This window comes from Aquarana catesbeiana, linkage group LG05 (genome assembly GCF_042186555.1).
Source record: "Aquarana catesbeiana isolate 2022-GZ linkage group LG05, ASM4218655v1, whole genome shotgun sequence".
Lineage (NCBI taxonomy): Eukaryota > Metazoa > Chordata > Amphibia > Anura > Ranidae > Aquarana > Aquarana catesbeiana.
Genome location: NC_133328.1, coordinates 5,835,563 through 5,858,985, shown reverse-complemented (window position 1 = coordinate 5,858,985; position 23,423 = coordinate 5,835,563). Strand labels below are relative to the sequence as shown.

General features: G+C 41.5%; 1 protein-coding gene across 6 annotated transcripts in view; it reads left to right on the top strand.

Moving 5' to 3' along the window:
* Positions 1 to 23,423, top strand: part of LOC141144050 (NACHT, LRR and PYD domains-containing protein 6-like) — a 373,857-nt gene that overhangs the window by 17,843 nt on the left and 332,591 nt on the right. For all 6 annotated transcript variants that reach the window (XR_012244340.1, XR_012244339.1, XR_012244338.1 and 3 more), the window contains exons 3-6: positions 4,645 to 4,947; positions 7,444 to 7,746; positions 12,066 to 12,104; positions 13,222 to 14,938. Coding sequence is in view for 3 of the 6 variants with exons in the window: in XM_073629400.1 (XP_073485501.1) it covers positions 4,645 to 4,947; positions 7,444 to 7,746; positions 12,066 to 12,104; positions 13,222 to 14,938 (2,362 nt within the window). In the remaining 3 variants the exon portion in view is untranslated. The remainder of the gene's footprint in view (positions 1 to 4,644; positions 4,948 to 7,443; positions 7,747 to 12,065; positions 12,105 to 13,221; positions 14,939 to 23,423) is intronic.

The window sequence follows — 23,423 nt, the reverse complement described above, 5'->3', positions numbered from 1 at the left end:
GCCTGCAAATGATACATCAGTATAAGGAAGGTATTCTAGTGATAGGCGGAGATTTAAATTTGACACTGGATCCTCTCTTAGATGCATCCAGGGGAGCATCACATCACTCATTGACAAAATTACGAAGAGTTAAAAAATTACTAAGTAATTTGCAGGTAATAGATTCTTGGAGGTCGCTTCATGTACAAGATAGGGACTATACTTTTTTCTCGGCAAAACATTCGCATTGACTACATCCTGATATCACAGATAGCAATAACATCAATGGTGAGTGCTGACATAGGATCATTTACCTTGTCAGACCATGCTCCGACAAATTGTACACTAGACTTAGGGGAGGAAGAACGCCGCGAGTGGCATTGGAAGATTAATGAGACGTTGTTAAAGGATAAAGAGTATGAACAAAAATTAAGCCAGGAATTGGACTTTTTTGATATCCTTAGGGGCGCATAGGAAAAAAAAGCTCAACGAACAGATTGAGGTTTTACTAAAAAAAATTCGGGAAGTAGAACTAAAACATAAAAAATCTCAGACACAGCAATTAGAGGAGAAACTAAGTGGTCTCCGTAAAGATCTGAACTCCCTACTCATTGAACAGGCTAAAGTGAAACTGAAACGGGGAAGGCGGACATTATATGAATTTGGGAATAAACCGAGTAGGATGCTGGTGAAGGCCCTTAACCGGTTCCCGACCGGCGCACGCCGATGTACGTCGGCAGAATGGCACGGCTGGGCAAATGGGCGTACCTATACGTCCATTTAAATTCCCCGCCGTGCCATTGCATGCGCGTCGCCGGCGGCGCGTGCGCATGCCGGCCGGGAACTCCGTGAGTCGGGTCGCGGGTCCCGCGGACTCGATTGCCGCGGGGATACCCGCGATCGCCTCACGGAGCGGATGAACGGGGAGATGCCGTTGTAAACAGCATCTCCCCGTTCTGCCTAGTGACAAGTGTCACTCGATCTCTGCTCCCTGTCATCGGAGCAGAGATCCGTGACGTCACACATACAACCCATCCCCCTACAGTTAGTAATCACTCCCTAGGACACATTTAACCCCTCCCCGCCCCCAAGTGGTTAACCCCTTCACTGCCAGTGCCATTTACACAGTAATCAGTGCATTTTTAATTGCACTGATCGCTGTAAAAATGACAATGGTCCCAAAAATGTGTCAAAAATGTCCGACATGTCCGCCATAATGTCGCAGTCACAATAAAAATCGCTGATCGCCGCCATTACTAGTAAAAAAAAAATTATTATTAAAATGTCATAAAACTATTCCCTATTTAGTAAACGCTATAACGTTTGCGCAAACCAATTATTAAACGCTTATTGCGATTTTTTTTTTTTTTTTTTTTTTTTTACCAAAAATATGTAGAAGAATACGATCGGCCTAAACTGAGGGAAAAAAAAAATTTTTATATATGTTTGGGGGATATTTATTATAGCAAAATGTAAAAAATAATGCGTTTTTTTTTCAAAATTGTCGCTCTTATTTTGTTTATAGCGCAAAAAATAAAAATCGCAGAGGTGATCAAATACCACCAAAAGAAAGCTCTATTTGTGGGAAAAAAAGGACGTCAATTTTGTTTGGGAGCCACGTCGCACGACCGCGCAATTGTCAGTTAAAGCGACGCAGTGCCGAATCGCAAAAAACATTCTGGTCAGGAAGGGGGTAAAATCTTCCGGGGCTGAAGTGATTAAAGATGCCTCAACACAGAAGCATTTGTCGGGTATTAAGACACAGAGGGGTGAGGTGGTTAACTCATCGCAGGATATGGCACAGATCTTTAAGGAGTACTATGAAGGTCTTTACCAACTAGATGGTCACCAATCCCCACAGAGGTGTAAAAATAAACGGGAGAGGGTAAGAGACTACCTATGCAACTCAGAAATGCCAAAGCTGATGGAGGAGATAGCACGAGATCTAGATGTACCAATTTCAATAGAAGAATTTAAGAGAGCAGTAAACCTTCTAAAAGCAGGGAAAGCACCGGGTCCGGATGGGTATACCCTGGCGTATTATAAACGTTTCGCTGAGAAATTGGCTCCAAGATTCATAGAGGCTTTTAATTCTCTACGGGAGGGACAGATGTTACCTAGTGAGACATTGATGGTGCATATAGCAATAATCCCGAAGGAGGGAAAAGATCCATTTCAATGTTCCAGTTACCGGCCGATTGCGTTGCTGAATGTGGATTTAACATTTTTCTCTAAGATTCTGGCGATTAGACTAGAAGAGTATATCCCCGCACTGATACACCCAGATCAAGTGGGTTTCACTGCTGGAAGGGAGGGGGAGGGAAAACACGCAGAGAGTAATTAATGCGATTTACACTGCACAGAGCAGACAGAAACCTTTAATATTATTTTCAGCTGATGCAGTAAAAGCATTCGATAGAGTTGACTGGATTTTTCTCGAGGCTACCCTACAGCATATTGGACTGGGGGATGGAATGCTGAGCTGGTTCTCAAATCTTTAGTCAATCCCAAGTGCGAGGGTTAAGGTAAATGACAGATTGTCGGACCCCTTCAGGATACGAAAAGGAACGCGCCAGGGTTGCCCCTTATCGCCAATTATCTTTATTCTTACACTGGAGCCCTTTTTAAGGAAAATACGTGCCAATTCCAACATTAATGGTATCAAGACAGAAAGAGAAGAGCAGAAGCTGGCAGCTTATGCCGATGATTTGATTTTCTTTGTAACTTCCCCAATTATATCCCTTCCATCTCTCCTAAGGGAGATAAGTAACTATGGGGATTTGGCAAATTATAAGGTGAACTACACCAAATCCGAAGCCATGGGGTTGGAAATGAAGGTACCTAAAATGCAACAGATAAAGTCACAATTTAATTTTAGACGGTCAGACTCCCATATAAGTTACTTGGGGACTAAAATTTCCGAAGAAGCTTAGTAGGGTGTTCGAATTAAACTATGCCCCGATGCTAAGACAAATTAAACAGGACTTTAGGAGATGGGATAGGGAGACCTTTACTTGGTTTGGAAGGACAAGCATTATAAAGATGAACGTGATGCCCAGACTCCTTTACTTATTGCAAACCCTGCCAATAAAGATCCCTTTGTGCTTTTTGAAGGGCCTTAGATCAAGGTTTCTGAGGTTCATTTGGGCACAGAAGCCAGCAAGAGTAAGGAGAAATATTTTAGTGCTCCCAAAAGAAAAAGGAGGTATTGGCTTCCCAGACCCAGTGAGATATCAGGAAGCCCTACAGTTAGAGTGGTGGAATGGTGCGCTTCCGTAAGGAAACCACATGTACAGTTAGAACAAGCGACGGTTAAAATCCCCTTGGAGGGCCTAGCATGGATAGCAAAATCGAAACTACCTATAATAGCGAAAAAACATCCACTGACAGGAGCAACCATTCGTACTATTAATACGATCTTTAAAAAGACAAACCTTTCACCTCATCCGAGCCTTATGGCCCCGGTGCTGGGTTCACCAGACTTTCAACCTGGCCTACTAGATCGGAGGTATGAGGTACTAAAACAAAGGGGGAGAAGCAGGCTCATACACTTTTCTAGGGGTAGCTGCTTGATGACACGAGGTGAGATAGAGAGAGAAGTGTCATCCGATTTAGATTATTTCAGGGCAATGCAGTTAGGTGCTTCCATCCGTTTGAAAATTAAAACGTATCCAGTGGTTCGGGATCTATCCTGCTTCGAGCGGAGATGTTTAGACGGAGAGAGTATGAGACACTCCCTATCACACTTTTATGAGGTACTAACGAGTCTGGAAGCCCCCCAGGAGCTTAATTTTATTCAAGCATGGAAGAGAGAGATAGGGGTAACGTTCTCTCAAAGACAGAAGGTTAAAATTTTAAAATCTATACATAAGACATCAATTGCTAGCAGGTACCAAGAGGGAGGATATAAAATCCTCACTAGGTGGTATAGAACACCTTCTGTTTTACATAAAATATTCCCACAGACCTCAAATATGTGCTGGCGTTGTATGAGAGCGGAGGGTACGATGTTGCACATATGGCGGATATGGCACATATGGCGGATATCTGCAGCTATAATCCCAGTAAACAACTTGTGGACCACAACGTAGATATACGTATTGCGATCAGCAAGTGGTTAAAAATGATCAACCCTATTTATAAAACATTCGTTGCACAAATGTCACAAGAATTCGTCCAGGCTGCACAAATTGTCCCAGAATTTTCTGTAATACTGTGACTACCTGTGATCATCAGCGACATCTAGTGACCAAAATGTAGTATATCCTCTGATTTGAGGTATTTCAGAAAAATGTACTACTTTTTGTCCACTAGATGGAGCTGATGATCATAGGAAGTCATAGTAGAGAATATATGAGGTGAATTTATGCAGCCTGGACAAATATTTGTGCCATTTATCCAACAAATACTTTATAGTCTCCTAGGTGTTTTCCACCAAGAAATATAACAAGTCCTCCTGAGAAGTAAATGACCATCATGAAGACAGTCATGTAGATTATCATAGGGAAGCCGGTATCTCCATAGGCCAGTGTAGGAGGTTTTCCTTTCCCTTATATATGCTCATTATAAGACCACCAGCCGCCCACACAGACTTGTCTGTTCTCATGTGTCAGAAACCGTCCAATCAGGATTAATGTTTGTGGTTTCCTGTTGTACTATTTGCAGGATTGGCTCCTGGTATTCTGGGAAAGAGGAGACAAACCCCCGAAGATCTTCTCATATATTCTCTGGTGGATCTGAAAAGAAGTGACTTCATGAGATTTAGGAACAAATTGTCTGATTTCTCCTATGGAGATACATTTCCCATCCCCCGAGGAAAACTGGAAAATGCGGACAGGAACACCACCAAGGATCTCCTGATAGACAAATATGGAGAAGAAGGGGCTCTGGATGTCACAATTCATGTCTTTACACTGATTGGTCTGATGGGACCCGCAATTGACCTCCAGGAGAGGAGAGCACAGAGTGGTGAGTTCTCATCTATAATGACATTTCCTAACAATTCCTGATAAATATCTGTGAGGAAGAACTAGGAATGTGATGCAGGGAGAGCCAGTAATACACAAGTAGAGCTGAATTATCTACAAGGTAACCTAGGGAGGAGCCCGGGGCCCACTGAATTCCCGGGGGGCCCAGCTTACATCCTTCATTCTCCAGTAGTAAACCATTGAGATAGATACTGTTGGCAAGCAGTGCCCGCTGCCTCTTCCAGGCAGACATGTGGAAGCAGACTGTGTGGTGTTGATAAGCTGTTTGCCCCTTTACAATAAAGGATTGGAAGTCAGAACTGGGTGGGAGATTTGCTTTACATGTTGCAGGCAGTTGGTGTCTGATGGGCCATGACAGTACAGACAATGCAAATGGGGTGGATCTGCAAATCCTTATTAATGTCAGAACAACATAAATTTGGACAACAAATGTGTGGATAGAGGAAAAGGTTACAGACTTCAGGAACAATCTAGGGCCCCTGGTGAAACAGGTGGTGTGAGGTCACGGAGTGGTATGAGGGCCTTGTAGTTCTTACCAGCAGCTGGTCCAGGTAGACGGCATATCTGAACCGGATAGCACAGAGTAGCTTCCCCCACGTAGATGAAGGACAGGAGACTGAACACAGGGGGGGCCGTATTCTGCAGCTGCAAAGTAACAATCAAAGGAAGAGAGACCAGCTGGTAGGTTGTCATGTAGGCTGTGATCTGAGACTGGAGATGACTATAGCACAGACATTCAGATGTGTGGTGAAGTCAGGCACGCCGGGTCTGTAATTGGCAATCAAATACAATAATTTAGGCTACGGCATAGTCAGAGTTCAGGCCAGAGTCAGTAACATGATCAGTACTTTTTGCTAGAAAATGACTTATAACCCCCAACTTTATACTTTTTTTTTTTTTTTAACAGAGACCCTAGGGAATAAAATAGTGCAATTTTTGTTACATGGTATTTGTGCAGCTTTTGCAAACGCAATTAAAAAAAAAAAAAAACCACTTTAGTGACTTTAAAAAAAAAACACAATAGTTACCCCAATTTTTTCTGTATAATATAGTAGATGATGTTACGCTGAGTAAATAGATATCTAACATGTCACGCTTTATAATTGCGCACACTTGTGTAATGGTGACAGACTACGGGACCTAAAAATCTCCATAAGTGACGCTTTAAACACCTTTACAGGTTACCTGTTCAGAGTTACAGAGGAGGTCTAGTGCTAGAATTATTGCTTTCACTCTATCGTTCCATACCTCACATGTGTGATTCAAATACCGTTTACATGTGTGTGTGCAACTTATGTATACGTTCACTTCTACACACGAGCACGGGAGGGATGGAGGCGCTTTCATTTTTTTTTATATTATTTATTTTACTTTATTTTTACTCTGTCCCTTTTTTAATTTATATTTTGTTTTGATCACTTTTATTCCCATTAAAAGGAATGTAAACATCCATTGTAAAAGAATAAGGATGACAGGACCTCTTTATGGAGCGATCTGGGTTCAAAAATACACCAAATCTCTTATTTATCTTCTTAAAAGCAAAAGGTGTAAAAACAAAAGAACAAAAAAAAATCTTTTTTGATCTTTTGGCTTTAAAAAAAAATTGTCTTCCAGCCTGGACTGGAAGTGAGGTCATGATGTCACTCCGGTCATCCAAGGCCATAGAGTCGATCAAAGAGTGTTAACTTTGTTGGCCTATGGGAGCAACCAGCCGCACCGTCGGATCGTTTCTCGGACAAACCAGTGGAAATGGTAAGCTTGAGAAACACCGGCGGGAGGGGGGAAGGGGGGGGGGGGGTGATTCGGAAACTGTTAGAGCCGCTCATATGCCAGTTTCATGATTTCATAAGAAAGCCAGCTGCCTGCAGACAAAAAATGGTCCCAGGGTTATGGCGGATATCTGCAGCCATAATCCCAGTAAACCACTTGCAGACCACAACGTAGATATACGTATTGCGATCGGCAAGTGGTTAAAAATGGTCAACCCTATTTATAAAACATTCGTTGCACAAATGTCACAAGAATTCATCCAGGCTGCACAAATATTCCCTGAATTTTCTATAATACTATGATCATCAGCGACATCTAGTGACCAAAATGTAGTATGTTCTCGGATTTGGCCACTAGATGGAGCTGATGATCATAGGAAGTCATAGTAGAGAATATATGAGGTGTATTTATGCAGCCTGGACAAATGTTTGTGCCATTTATCCAACAAATATTTTATAGTCTCCTAGGTGTTTTCCACCAAGAAATATAAGAAGTCCTCCTGAGAAGTAAATGACCATCATGAAGACAGTCATGTAGATTATCATAGGGAAGCCGGTATCTCCATAGGCCAGTGTAGGAGGTTTTCCTTTCCCTTATATATGCTCATTATAAGACCACCAGCCGCCGACAGACTTGTCTGTTCTCATGTGTCAGAAACTGTCCAATCAGGATTAATGTTTGTGGTTTCCTGTTGTACTCTTTGCAGGGTCGGCTCCTGATATTCTGGGAAAGAGGAGACAAACCCCCGAAGATCTTCTCATATATTCTCTGGTGGATCTGAAAAGAAGTGACTTCAAGAGATTTAGGAACAAATTGTCTGATTTCTCCTATAGAGATAAACGTCCCATCCCCCGAGGAAAAGTGGAAAATGCGGACTGGATCACCATCAAGGACCTCCTGATAGAAGAATATGGAGAAGAAGGGGCTCTGGATGTCACAATTGATGTCCTTACAGTGATTGATCTGATGGGACCAGCAAATGACCTCCAGGAGAGGAGAGTACAGAATGGTGAGTTCTCATCTATAATGACATTTCCTAACAATTCCTGATAAATATCTGTGATGAAGAACTAGGAATGTGATGCAGGGAGAGCCAGTAATACACAAGTAGAGCTGAATTATCTACAAGGTAACCTAGACGGGAGCCCGGGGCCCACTGAATTCCCGGGGGGGGGGGCCCAGCTTACATCCTTCATTCTCCAGTAGTAAACCATTGAGATAGATACTGTTGGCAAGCAGTGCCCGCTGCCTCTTCCAGGCAGACATGTGGAAGCAGACTGTGTGGTGTTGATAAGCTGTTTGCCCCTTTACAATAAAGGATTGGAACTCAGAACTGGGTGGGAGATTTGCTTTACATGTTGCAGGCAGTTGGTGTCTGATGGGCCATGACAGTACAGACAATGCAAATGGGGTGGATGTGCAAATCCTTATTAAAGAGGAGTTCCACCCAGGGAGGCCGTCAAAAAAAAAAAAAAATTAAAAGTCAGCAGCTACAAATACTGCAGCTGCTGACTTTTAATTGGACACTCACCTGTCCCTGGGTCCAGCGATGCGGGGGATCGAGGCCCCGCTCTCCCCCCCCCCTCCGCTCGTTGGCGCCGGCATTTCAACTGTGGGCGCCTGGCTGTGGCTTCACAGCCTGGCACCCACTGCGCATGCGCGAGTGGCGCCGCGCGCCGTGATTGGCCGCTCAGTCACCTGGGACCTGTAATGGGTCCCAGATGATTGACAGTAGGGAGGGAGCAGAGCGGAGCCCTTCCTGTGCCTGGGGGGAAGTGATGTCACCAGCCCAGGCAAAGGAACAGGCAGACTACGAGGGATTTAAGAGGTAAGTGAAAAAAAAAAATATCCAAATGTTTTTTTTTAGATTTTTTCCAGGTATTTTTGTTTTTTGGGTGGAACCCCACTTTAATGTCAGAACAACATAAATTTGGACAACAAACGTGTGGATAGAGGAAAAGGTTACAGAGTTCAGGAACAATCTAGGGCCCCTGGTGAAACAGGTGGTGTGAGGTCACGGAGTGGTATGAGGGTCTTGTAGTTCTTACCAGCAGCTGGTCCAGGTAGACGGCATATCTGAACCGGATAACACCGAGTAGCTTCCCCCACGTAGATGAAGGACAGGAGACTGAACACAGGGGGGGCCGTATTCTGCAGCTGCAAAGAAATTAAAGGAAGAGTGACCAGCTGGTAGGTTGTCATGTAGGCTGTGATCTGAAACAGGTGTGCAGGCAGGAGTGTCAACCTGGAGACTGGAGATGACTATAGCACAGAAATCCAGATGTGTGGTGAAGTCAGGCATGCCGGGTCTGTAATTGGCAATAAAATACAATAATTTAGGCTACGGCATAGTCAGGATTCAGGCCAGAGTCAGTAACATGAGCAGATAAGTAGAGGCTGGCCGATATTTGGCGTTTTTTAATTAATCGGCATCGGCCGATTGTGATGATCAAAAAGGCTGATTATAACTTCAGCGCGACTTGCAAATGACTTATGTGATAGAAGTCAATGCAAGCTGCCTGAAGTCTTCTGTGGAGCGACTTCTCTCCTCTCTGGGCAGCCAAGTCTGATAAAAGAAGCTAAAGAGATACAATGTTTCTACTCATCAATGAACTGAACTCCATGTGTAGGAATTCTCAGTTTAACCATTTAAAGACTAAATCTTTGCTTACAAGTAAAAATCCTGTATTTTCTGCTAGAAATTCACTTAGAACCCCCAAACATTATATATATTTTAGCAGAGACCCTAGGGAATAAAATAGCGGTTGTTGCAATATTTTATGTCACACGGTTTTTGCGAAGCGGTCTTTCAAACGCAATTAAAAAAAAAAAATACACTAATGAATTAAAAAAAAAACTAAGCAGTAAAGTTAGCCCATTTTTTTTTCGTCAAAGTTTGATTACCTGTTTTTATGTATTTATTATTTAAGATATAGTGTTTTTTTTTTTTAATCTAAATTATACATACAAATGAAGTAATTTGGAAGTTTGTTTTGTTTAATAAATGTTTAAATGTAAAAAATTTTCTGTATCACTTATTACTTAAGGTTGTTTCACACTGGAGCGGGCATGCGTTGACGGTAAAACACTGCTAGTTTTAGCGGTGCTTTACCGTCATTTTAGTGGCGCTATTCGGCTGCTAGCGGGGCGCTTATAACCCAGCTAGCGGCCGAGGAAGGGGTTAAAAGTGCCCGTGAAGCGCCGCTGCCGAAACGCTTTGCAGGCGCTTCGGCAGCGGTGCGCATTCTTTTTAATGGGCAGGAGTGGTGGAGGAGCGGTATACACAGCTCCAAAGATGCTGCTTGCAGGACTTTTTTTTAACATCCTGCCAGCGCATCGCCTCAGTGTGAAAGCACTCGGGATCTCACACTGAGACTGCAGGGGAGCCGTTTTGCAGGCACTTCACAGGCGCTATTTTTAGCCCAAAAGCGCCTGAAAAACGCCCCATTGTGAAAGGGGTCTAACTGTTAGATTTTATGAGATGAAGGGAACAAAAAAAAAAAATCGGCCTAACATATTGGCCCAAAAAAATTGGCATCATTTATCGGCCACCGCGATTTCTAAATATCGGCATCGGCCAGGGAAAAACCCATATCGGTCGACCTCTACAGGTAAGGAGCAGGCAGGAGAATAGTCTAAAGTGCAAGCCGGGGTCAGTACAGATGGATTTCAGGAGGAGGTCGAGGCAATCCAGGATGGTAACAGGTAGTCAGATACAGAGGCACAGATCTCAAATATCAGAGGAACACTATAAATAGGAGCATTGGCCACCTGCAACTGATCAGTTCAAACAGCCCAGTTGGCACCAGCATTAGTGACAGGTAGAGCTGCACGATTAATCGTCAAGAATCGTCATCGCAATTTTTTTTTTTTTCCCTGTTGTGATCTTGACACAAGTATTTCCGGATTCTTTCTATGCAAAGAATTCTCTCTGCTCTTCTGAAGCCGACAGCCCTCAAAAGAAAGGAAGAAAAAATCTATGCAGTCCGCCAAGAATCACAACATTCTTAAGTATAAACATTGTAACGATTTGTCAATGGAATAGACTTCTGTGTGTAAATGAGGAAAGTTTAACCACTTAAACACTAAACCTTTTTCTGACATTTGTTGGTTTTAAGTTAAAATCTTTTTTTTTTTTTTGCTAGAAAATTACTTAGAACCCCCAAACATTATATATATTTTTTTTAGTAGAGACCCTAGAGAATAAATTGGTGGTTGTTGCAATATTTTATGTCACACGGTATTTGCGCAGCGGTCTTTCAAATGCAATTTTTTGAGAAAAAATTACTTCAATTAATTAAAAAAAAACAAAAAAAAAATTAACCAGTAAAGTTAGCCCAATTTTTTTTGTATAATGTGAAAGATTTTACGTTGCGAGAATCGTGATCTTTTTATTCTAAGCAAAAAAATTGTGATTCTCATTTTGGTCAGAATTGTGCAGCTCTAGTGACAGTCATATTCACATTTTTACACACACATACCCACATGCTGCTATGCTTCATCCTGGAATTAGCAGGTAGATATTCAACCCAATGCACCATTGTGCATACTGGCAAGACCTACCTGACACCTCACAGACCCTCCACATCTGTATTCCTGGGAGACCCTCATGAGTGTATATTTATGTGTGTGTATGTATATATAGATATATATATATATATATATATATCATATATATATATCTCTATCTATATATATATCTATCTATATCGTATTTATCGGCGTATAACACGCTCCCCAATTTAGGAGGGAATTTTAAGGAAAAAAAAACTTTTAGGAGGGAAGTTGAAGGGAAAAAAACTTACATTTAAATGCCCATCATTGCAGCCTTGTCAGTGCAGCCTTGTCAGTGCAGCCTTCCCCAGTGCAGCCTTGCCCCAGTGCAGCCTTCGATCCCCTGTCCCTGCTTCCTGGGCTTCAAAATCGCCGACCGCGATTTGAAAATAGTGCCGCCAGCGCCGAAATACACAGAGCCGGTCCTCGGCTCTTCCCGGCGGCTCTCATTCACTTTCGGCTCTACTCGTAGTCCCGAGCGGAGCTATCCGAACCTAGCCGAGTACACTCGGCTAGGTTCGGGCGGCGCTCGAGTAAAGCCAAAAGTGGCTGAGAAGAGCCGAGGACCGGCTCTGTGTATTTTGGCGCCGGCGGCGCCATTTTCAAATCGCGGTCGGCGATTTTGAATATGTGACAGCTCAGGGTCGCAGGGGATCGGCGTATAACACGCACCTGCGATTTTCCCCTGATTTTAAGGGGAAAAAAGTGCGTGTTATATGCCGATAAATACGGTATATATATATATATATAAAAATATAATTTTTTTTTTTTCAGCCAAACTGAAGAAGAGGACACGTGACAGCAGATTATCAGGTTAGTATGACATCCATGTTTGATATCAAATATCTTGTGTTCTTTGGCTAAACATTTAGCTCTATTTAGTCAGTCTTGTGTGTGAATACTTTAACTTCTTCTGCAATACTCCTGTGTCTCATGATTTAATTCTGAGCGAGTGCTTATGGTTGCAATATAATATTTCCAATATTTTTAAATGTAGGCTGCTGGGCAAAATTTAGATGGCTTACCTGTAATCAGGGGAACAGGGGTTGATTACTTAGCGCTGCTCTGTGATTCACAGGTTGCTGCTCTGTTACTTCCCCCTGCCTTCTAGAGATTTCTAGAACATAGTGGGAGGAAGGTCAGAGTCTGCAGTCTGATTATTTATGGGACTCTAGCCAATCCCTGGGGAGCTGTGCCCAGAAGGTGGTGAGAAAACCCATAAATAGTCTGCGGCCTTATCAGTGTTCCTGGGTCCAGTTCCCGAAGGAGGAGACTTCCTCTGCTGGGGCTCTGTCCCTGGGCCAGAAGTCTGGGAAGAAGCCAGCCAGAAAAAAAGCAAGGTCCCAGCTAGGCTTAGCTGGGGGTCATATTTGGAAGTTCAGGTCCAAAGATCAAGTTGGGTCAGGAGAAGCTCAAGGGAAAGATCTGGGAGGAAGCTTTGAAAGAGAGTTGTCCAGCGGTGGTGTGAGTCTACATCTCCTTCAGTAGGAAATCCTGGTGGATATCATCAGGAGGCAACCAACGATCCTGTGGGTAGGCGAGTACACAAACCCAGTGCTGAAGAGTTGTGACAGTGTGTAGCTTTAATCTCTGGAAGGAGTACAGGTCACAGTCAGCCTAGAGATCCAGTGAGACATTTCTTTATGTAGTGCAGCCAAAAGCAGAGCAGTTCCCAAATTGTACAGTTTTACCATTTTGGGGTATCCCATGTTGCCTATCCAAGTTTATTTACAGTTAATTAAAAAAAATAAAGGAAACCCCTAGAATGATCTTTTGAGTCTGAGAAAGAATGCGGTGTGCCTGTCTGTGTGTGCTGTAAGGGGGGGAAATAGAACTAAAATCACCAGTGGTTCTTTTGGGGGGTGTGCGTCATTGAATTATTATATCATGGGCGCATGAAGAATAAAATATTCTCCTTTCTCTCATATAGAGATTGGAATGGAACACAGAGAGTCTGAGAAAAAGAAGTTCCAGCGGATTAAAGAATATAATTCCCGTATGTGGGGGGCTGTTCATCTACAGGAAAGATTCACCAATTTATTGATGACAAAGGGACCCCAGAATAAAGATGAAAAGGAGCAAAACATAAGGAATTTAGGAAAAAGACGTCTACAGAACATGGAGAAAAGATCCCCAACCACAATCCAGGCCCTCTTTGATCCTGATTATGATGGTTTTATCCCTAAGATTGTGGTTTTGCATGGACCTGCTGGGATTGGAATAACAATGACCTCCAAGAGGATCATGCTGGACTGGGCCTCTGGGGATCTCTACCAAGACAAGTTTGATTTTGTGTTTTATCTGAGCTGTAGAGAAATCAACACAATCCCTGGAAATATAAGTCTTGTGGGACTTTTATCCAGAGCTTGCAGTCTGAGTTCAGATGACCTGGTGTCTATTCTGGAGGATCCTGGAAGTCAGAGAAAAATTCTCACCATAGTTGATGGGTTTGATGAGCTGATTTGGACTCTGGAGGAGACATCTAAGGGTTGTTCTGACATTTCTATGGAAACCCACAAAGAAATAATTCTCCAAAGTTTGCTCAGGAAACAGGTTCTCCCACAATCCTCTCTGATCATCACCACAAGGTCACTGGCCATGGAGAAACTGAACACATTCATAGATGATTCTCGCAATTTGGAAATCCAGGGATTTATAAGGGACGATCGAGAGGAATATGTCCATAAATTCTTTGTATATAAAGAAGATGCAGAAAAGGCTCTCAGTATAATAAAAGACAATGAAGTTCTGTACACGATGTGTGCCGTCCCCATCACATGCTGGATTATCTGCACTGTAATGAAACAAGAAATAAGAAAAGATTTGGATGCAATTCGGTGTCATACAACAACTTCATTTTATCTTCTCTACCTGGAGGTTTTACTAAAACCTCACATCAAGAAGGAGCAGTCTGTACACAGGAAACAAACCTGTCTGAAGAAGCTGTGTGCTCTGGCCAATCAGGGAGTTCTCAACCAACAAATCTTTTTTGAGAGGAAAGATCTAGAAAGACATGGACTTTCTCTGGATGAGGTGGAGTCTGTATTTCTGAATGAGAACATCCTTCACTCGGACGTCCGCTCCCAGACCTGCTACAGCTTCATCCACCTGAGTGTACAGGAGTTCCTTGCTGCTCTCCATTATGGGATGGATGATGGGTCTGGGTCTATGGAAGGTACTTTCCTCCCGGAGATCTGTAAAGGGAAATCACTCGCAGTTTTAAGTTCAGAATACCCTCATTTAGCATTAACTGTCCAATTCCTGTATGGTCTTCTGAATGAAAATCTGGTGAAGACCTTCTCAGAGATCACAGGAATCAACATCTCACTCCGAGCCAAACCTGCAATGATAGAATGGACTATGAAGGACTTTGATGGGAGTTACCCTATACATGCTATTTTCTGTCTGTATGAATCTCAGGATGAGGACTTCATAAGATCAACCTTGTCTGGGTGTTCACATTTGAAGGTGTACGGCTCACGGTCAGATGACTTGCGGAGGGACAGTAACTATTCGAAGCAGCTGAGCTATTGCTTGAAGACTTTGAAGAGGGAAGGATTTCAGAATCTCTGTTTTGAATGGCTTACAGTGGATCCCGCGTGCCAGAAAAATATATATCTTTTCATACACGGGTCTCAGACAGTTTGGTGAGTGTAATTATTTCCTAACTGAATTCAGAAAAATTCACAATATTGAGACTAGATAGGCTGTAATAGGGAGGATCCTGCATAGAATGTGACAGCGATATTTAGACATTTTCTCTGTGTACCACACTTCTTAGATCCCTGGAAATGTGCGTCTTTCTCAGATCTGAATTGTGGTTCCTTTCAGAATTCAGAATACTTTAATAATCCCAAAGGGAAATTATTACGACACAGCCACATTCAACAATGACAACACAACAATGACAACACAAGATCACAATAATGAACAGAACAATGACACAATAAAATTATCAATAACAGCAACAAGTACAAATAAAACAAATTAAAACTAAAATATAATAAAATATCTCTACTATTTAAATCGGGGTGGATATGATTTAAATCTTCATTTTTAACCACTTCAGCCCCAGAGGATTTGGCTGCTCAATGACCAGAGCACTTTTACAATTTGGCACTACGCTGCTTTAACTGGTAATTGTGCGGTCATGCAATGCTGTACCCAAACGAAATTTGCGTCCTTTTTTTCCCCATAAATAGAGCTTTGCCTCTGCGATTTTTATTTTTTGCGATATAAACGGAAAAAGACCAAAAATTTTGAAAAAAAAATGATATTTTCTACTTTTTTTTTTTTTTTTTAGAAGAAAAATCCAATAAACTCAATTTTAGTAATACATTTAGTCCAAAATGTATTCAGCCACATGTCTTTGGTAAAAAATGTCAATAAGCGTATATTTATTGGTTTGCGCAAAAGTTATAGCGTCTACAAACTAGGGTACATTTTCTGGAATTTACTCAGCTTTTAGTTTATGACTGCCTATGTCATTTCTTGAGGTGCTAAAATGGCAGGGCAGTACAACCCCCCCCCCTCCCCAATGACCCCATTTTGGAAATTGCTGAGAGGCACGTTGAGCCCATTGAATATTTTTTTTTTTTTTTCATGAGTGATTGAAAAAGGACAAAAAAAAAAAATTACACAAAGTTGTCACTAAATGATATATTGCTCACACATGCCATGGTTATATGTGGAATTGCACCCCAAAATACATTTAGCTGCTTCTCCTGAGTACAGGGATACCACATGTGTGAGACTTTTTGGGAGCCTAGCCGCGTACAGGGCCCCCGAAAACCAATCACCGCCTTCAGGATTTCTAAGGGCGGAAATTTTTGATTTCACTCCTCACTACCTATCACAGTTTCGAAGGCCATAAAATGCCCAGATGGCACAAACCCCCCCCAAATGACCCCATTTTGGAAAGTAGACACCCCAAGCTATTTGCTGAGAGGCATGGTGAGTATTTTGCAGCTCTCATTTGTTTTTGAAAATGAAGAATGAAAAGAATTTTTTTTTTTTTTCCTATTTTTAAAAGTTTGTGACAGAAAGCGAGATCTGCAAAATACTCAACATGCCTCTCAACAGATAGCTTGGGGTGTCTACTTTCCAAAATGGGGTCATTTGGGGGGGGGGGGGGTTGTGCTATCTTATCATTTCATGGCCTCCGAAACTGTGATAGGTAGTGAGGAGTGAAATCAAAAATTTACGCTCTTAGAAATCCTGAAGGCGGTGCTTGGTTTTCGGGGTCCCGTACGCGGCTAGGCTCCCAACACATGTGGTATCCCCGTACTCAGGAGAAGCAACAGAATGTATTTTGGGGTGTAATTCCACATATGCCCATGGCATGTTAGAGCAATATATCATTTAGTGACAACTTTGTGCAAAAAAATTAAAAAATTATTAATTTTCCCGCAACTTGTGGCAAAATATAAAATATTTCATGGACTCAACATGCCTCTCAGTAAATGGCTTGGGGTGTCTACTTTCCAAAATGGGGTCATTTGGGGGGGGGGTTTGAACTGTCCTGGCATTTTATGCACAACATTAGAAGCTTATGTCACACATCACCCACTCTTCTAACCACTAGAAGACAAAGCCCTTTCTGACACTTTTTTTTTTGCTAGAAAATTACTTTGAACTCCCAAACATTATATATTTTTTTTAAAGCAAAGGCCCTACAGATTAAAATTGTGGGTGTTTCCTTTTTTTATTGCACACAGTATTTGCGCAGCGATTTTTCAAACGCAATTTTTTTGGTAAAAACACTTTTTTTAATCTTAGTCCAACTTTAATTTTGGTTCCATTCCCCAGAACTGAAACACTGGCGTGAAACTGAACAGGCCCAAGTGGACCAAGGAGACTTAAAAGACCTACTACGGCAACAAACTACATTTTTAAAAGCCTTTACAGGTTACCATTTTAGATTTACAGAGGAGGTCTACTGCTAAAATTACTGCCCTCGATCTGACCTTCGCGGTGATACCTCACATGCATGGTGCAATTGCTGTTTACATATGAAACCAGACCGACGCACGCGTTCGGCTTTGAGCGTAAGCACGGGGGGACAGAGGTGCTTTCTTTTTTTATTTCTTTTGCTTTTTTATTTTATTTATAAACTATTCCTTTCATTTATTTTTTTTTAAATAATTTTTATTGTTATCTCAGGGAATGTAAATATCCCCTATGATAGCAATAGGTAGTGACAGGTACTCTTTTTTTGAAAAAATTGGGGTCTATTAGACCCTAGATCTCTCCTCTGCCCTCAAAGCATCTGACCACACCAAGATCGGTGTGATAAAATGCTTTCCCAATTTCCCAATGGCGCTGTTTACATCCGGTGAAACCTAAGTCATGAAATGCTCTTAACTTCCGGTTTCTTAGGCAATAGAGATTATTGGAGCCGCTCTGGTCTCTGATCAGCTCTATGGTCAGCTGGCTGAATCACCGGCTGCATTCTCAGGTTCCCTGTTGGGACAGGAGAGCCAGAGAAAAACATGGAAGACGGTGGGGGGGGCATTCCCTCCCACTGCTTGTAAAAGCAGTCTAGAGGCTAATTAGCCACTAGGATTGATTTTATATGAAAGCCGACCGCTGGCTGAAAAGAATGATACCAAGATGATACCTAAACCTGCAGGCATCATTCTGGTATAACCACTCAAAGTCCAGCAACATACCAGTACGTCGCTGGTCCTTGTTGTGCATATATTGTAATGTTCTTTTTTTCATGCAGCCTGTGGGCTGAGCGAAAAAGATTGATTGGTGGGTATGCCCACCATTAGAATACCTCCCTTTAATTTTTGTAACTGAATTATATCATGTGATTTAATACTGTTTATATTTGTTACTTTATATTGGATACTAATGGTACTTTTTGCAATTTATATAATGCCGTAGATGCATGCTGAATCGCTCTGAAGAAGCAGTTTGTGAAACGCGTCGGCTTCTCTGCATTTCAAACATCTTTGTTGTATCTTGTGCATTAAGTATCTTTCTTGGTCATATTTCTATCTGACCCATAAGACTATTATACTGTTTCGTTTTATTTTTTATTTTTTCCAAATATTTTTTATTGAGTTTTCAAAACATAAAATATAATCATACAAAAAAATGGAGTACATAGACTCCTATCTCTATTCTTCAACATATTATTGATATTCCAACTTCAAGTCATTTTAATAACAATGATAACATTTGCAGGTACATATTACCAGTTTCATCGATCAATTTAAATCTATTTTAATACAACCAAACCGAACCATTATGGGTCTTGCTTCAGATGTGGGGTCATAGAAAATGGTACGGTTCGGTTAGGGCGGAGCTACGATAAATTCCACTGATTGGAGGACGTGTGACGCCATGCTAGGCATTTTTTCTAAACCCACGTATGGCCCCTGTCGGTCCCACTTGCAGTGGAAACGCTCACCTGAATAGGCCGGACCATTCTAGGCCTTTCAAAATGTACCGACCCAAACCGATCCGCTCAGTGGAAACGAGGCATTATAGTACCTCCTATATTTGCAATGTGTTTCTCATATGTGTAGGAGTCATCAATCAGGTGTAGCACTTCCGTTACAGATGGGGCAATATTAGATTTCCACTTACGTGCAATGACTAGTCGGGCTGCATATAAGATATGCATTACTAAGGTGCGGCATGAAAGAGGATAAAGGTCCATGTCAATGCTTAAAAGGGCTTGTTCTGCTGTAAGTTTGTTTAGTTTACCTTCTTAATTTTGCTATCAATCTTGTTATTGCTGCCCAGAAGCTATGAAGAGATGCACAGAACCATAGCATGTGGGCTAAATTGCCCACCTGCCCGCATTCTCTCCAGCATAGATTGGAGGTATTTTTCATATATTGTATATGGTGTTTTATACCATCTCAGGTGTATCTTCTGGGCTGCTTCTCTGAAATTGGGGCATTTGGTGTAGGTATAGTTACAGTTAATCGCTCGTATCTATTGAGTTTGGGAAATATCTATGTCTAAATCCTTTTCCCATTTAAGAAGTTGTTTTGTGGTTTCAAAGTGCAGTTTGTTGGGAAGTAAATTATAAATACCTGTTATTTCTTTTTTATGCATGGATGTTGGCTGCCACATATCCCATATTGATTCTGGAATAAAAATGTAATGTATTTTTGTGGTGGCTAGTATGCTGGATATTCTAGCATAATTCATAAATTCTGTCTCGGGTAGTGAGTTGGCGATGTTTAGCTTTGAGAACGGTTTTATTCGTTCTTGGTCCATCAATTTGTGTACAAATTGAATGCCATACTTCCTCCAGTGTTCTATTTTCAGGTTAGGGGTAAAAATGATAGTGCTGTTATCGGAATGGGTATTTTTTTGTGTTTAACCACTTGCTTACTGGACACTTAACCACTTCAGCCCCGGAAGGTTTTACCCCCTTCCTGACCAGAGCACTTTTTACAATTCGGCACTGCGTCGCTTTAACTGCTAATTGCGCGGTCATGCAATGCTGTACCCAAACGAAATTTGCGTCCTTTTCTTCCCACAAATAGAGCTTTCTTTTGATGGTATTTGATCACCTCTGCCGTTTTTATTTTTTGCGCTATACACGGAAAAAGACCGAAAATTTTGAAAAAAAATGATATTTTCTACTTTTTGTTCTAAAAAAAATCCAATAAACTCAAATTTAGTCATACATTTAGGCCAAAATGTATTCGGCCACATGTCTTTGGTAAAAAAAATGTCAATAAGTGTATATTTATTGGTTTGCGCAAAAGTTATAGCGTCTACAAACTAGGGTACATTTTCTGGAATTTACACAGCCTTTAATTTATGACTGCCTATGTCGTTTCTTGAGGTGCTAAAATGGCAGGGCAGTACAAAACCCCCACAAATGACCCCATTTTGGAAAGTAGACACCCCAAGGAATTTGCTGAGAGGCATGTTGAGCCCATTGAATATTCATTTTTTTTTGTCCCAAGTGATTGAATAATGACAAAAAAAAAAAATAAAAAAAAAAATTACAAAAAGTTGTCACTAAATGATATATTGCTCACACAGGCCATGGGCCTATGTGGAATTGCACCCCAAAATACATTTAGCTGCTTCTCCTGAGTACGGGGATACCACATGTGTGGGACTTTTTGGGAGCCTAGCCGCGTACGGGGCCCCGAAAACCAATCACTGCCTTCAGGATTTCTAAGGGCGTACATTTTTGATTTTACTCCTCACTGCCTATCACAGTTTTGAAGGCCATAAAATGCCCAGATGGCATAAAACCCCCCCAAATGACCCCATTTTGGAAAGTAGACACCCCAAGCTATTTGCTTTGAGGCATGTTGAGTCCATGGAATGTTTTATATTTTGACACAAGTTGCGGGAATGTGACAAATTTTTTTTTTTTTTTTTTTTTTTTTTTTTTGCACAAAGTTGTCACTAAATGATATATTGCTCACACAGGCCATGGGCATATGTGGAATTGCACCCCAAAATACATTTAGCTGCTTCTCCTGAGTATGGGGATACCACATGTGTGGGACTTTTTGGGAGCCTAGCCGCGTACAGGACCCCGAAAACCAAGCACCGCCTTCAGGATTTCTAAGGGTGTAAATTTTTGATTTCACTCTTTACTGCCTATCACAGTTTCGGAGGCCATGGAATGCCCAGGTGGCACAAACCCCCCCCAAATGACCCCATTTTGGAAAGTAGACACCCCAAGCTATTTGCTGAGAGGCATGGTGAGTATTTTGCAGCTCTCATTTGTTTTTGAAAATAAAGAAAAACGAGAAAAAAAAAATTTTTTTTTCAATTTTCAAAACTTTGTGACAAAAAGTGAGGTCTGCAAAATACTCACTATACCTCTCATCAAATAGCTTGGGGTGTCTACTTTCCAAAATGGGGTCATTTGGGGTTTTTTTTTTGCCACCTGGGCATTCCATGGCCTCCGAAACTGTGATAGGCGGTGAAGAGTGAAATCAAAAATTTACGGCCTTAGAAAGCCTGAAGGCGGTACTTGGTTTTCGGGGTTCCGTACGCGGCTAGGCTCCCAAAAATTCTCACACATGTGGTATCCCCGTACTCAGGAGAAGCAACAGAATGTATTTTGGGGTGTAATTTCACATATTCCCATGGCATGTTTGAGCAATATATCATTTAGTGACAACTTTGCGCAAAAAAAAATAAAAAAAATAAAAAATTGTCTTTCCCGCAACTTGTGTCACAATATAAAATATTCCATGGACTCGACATGCCTCTCAGCAAATAGCTTGGGGTGTCTACTTTCCAAAATGGGGTCATTTGGGGGGGTTTTGAACTGTCCTGGCATTTTATGCACAACATCTAGAAGCTTATGTCACACATCACCCACTCTTCTAACCACTTGAAGACAAAGCCCTTTCTGACACTTATTGTTCACATAAAAAAATAATTTTTTTTTGCAAGAAAATTACTTTGAACCCCCAAACATTATATATTTTTTTAAAGCAAATGCCCTACAGATTAAAATGGTGGGTGTTTCATTTTTTTTTTTCACACAGTATTTGCGCAGCGATTTTTCAAACGCATTTTTTGGGGAAAAAACACACTTTTTTACATTTTAATGCACTAAAACACACTATATTGCCCAAATGTTTGATGAAATAAAAAAGATGATCTTAGGCCGAGTACATGGATACCAAACATGACATGCTTTAAAATTGCGCACAAACGTGCAGTGGCGACAAACTAAATACATTTTTAAAAGCCTTTAAAAGCCTTTACAGGTTACCACTCTAGATTTACAGAGGAGGTCTACTGCTAAACTTACTGCCCTCGATCTGACCTTCGCGGCGATACCTCACATGCATGGTGCAATTGCTGTTTACATTTGACGCCAGACCGACGCTTGCGTTCGCCTTAGCGCGAGAGCAGGGGGGACAGGGGTGCTTTTTTTTTTTTTTTTTTTTTTTTTTTTTTTTTTTTTTATTATTATTATTTTTTTTTAATCTTATTTTTAAACTGTTCCTTTCATTTTTTTTTTTATTGTTATCTCAGGGAATGTAAATATCCCCTATCATAGCAATAGGTAGTGACAGGTACTCTTTTTTGCAAAAATTGGGGTCTATTAGACCCTAGATTTCTCCTCTGCCCTCAAAGCATCTGACCACACCAAGATCGGTGTGATAAAATGCTTTCCCAATTTCCCAATGGCGCTGTTTACATCCGGCGAAATCTAAGTCATAAAATGCTCGTAGCTTCCGGTTTCTTAGGCCATAGAGATGTTTGGAGCCACTCTGGTCTCTGATCAGCTCTATGGTCAGCTGGCTGAATCACCGGCTGCATTCTCAGGTTCCCTGTTGAGACAGGAGAGCCAGAGAAAAACACGGAAGACGTTGGGGGGGGGGCATTCCCTCCCACTGCTTGTAAAAGCAGTCTAGAGGCTAATTAGCCGCTAGGATTGCTTTTACATGAAAGCTGACCGCTGGCTGAAAAGAATGATACCAAGATGATACCTAAACCTGCAGGCATCATTCTGGTATAACCACTCAAAGTCGTGAATGGCTTACCTGAAGACAAAAAAATGGTTAACAATAAAGCACAGTAAACGGTAAAGTATAAAAAATTGCATACCTGAAAAGCAAACATGATAAAACATAATAACAATAAAACATTGCAGAATAGAATACAGTAAAAAAGAGCAGAACAATAGAGAGAGAATAGAGAGAGAGAAAGAACAATAAAACGACAACTATTTTTTTTTTTTATTTTATATTTTTGTATGTTTTTTTTTTTTTTTTTTTCACTTTTTTTTGTAACTGTAACTTTTATAACGGTAACCGGTTCCAGGTTCGGGTCTCTCAAAATGCGATGGCATCTTGGGAGACCCTGTGAAAGTGTGCCTAGTCTGTGCAATGCTGTACCCTACACTAATACTCAACTAGTGAATGGTAGCGTTCAAAACATTCACCAATGCAAAGACCAGGATTGTCAGGACAGGAGGGACAATAATAGCGGGTGTCACGCCTATATCCGCGTTTGCTGCAGACACAACATCTTTTTTGGGGGGGTTCGTTGGGTAGGGGTACTCGGGAGGACATAAAAATGCCTCTCATGCAGCCGACTGCATTTGGTTGGGGATGTGAATGGGGGAAGTACGGGCGCTGCAGAAGTGGTGGGTTCCCAATTAGGATTGGC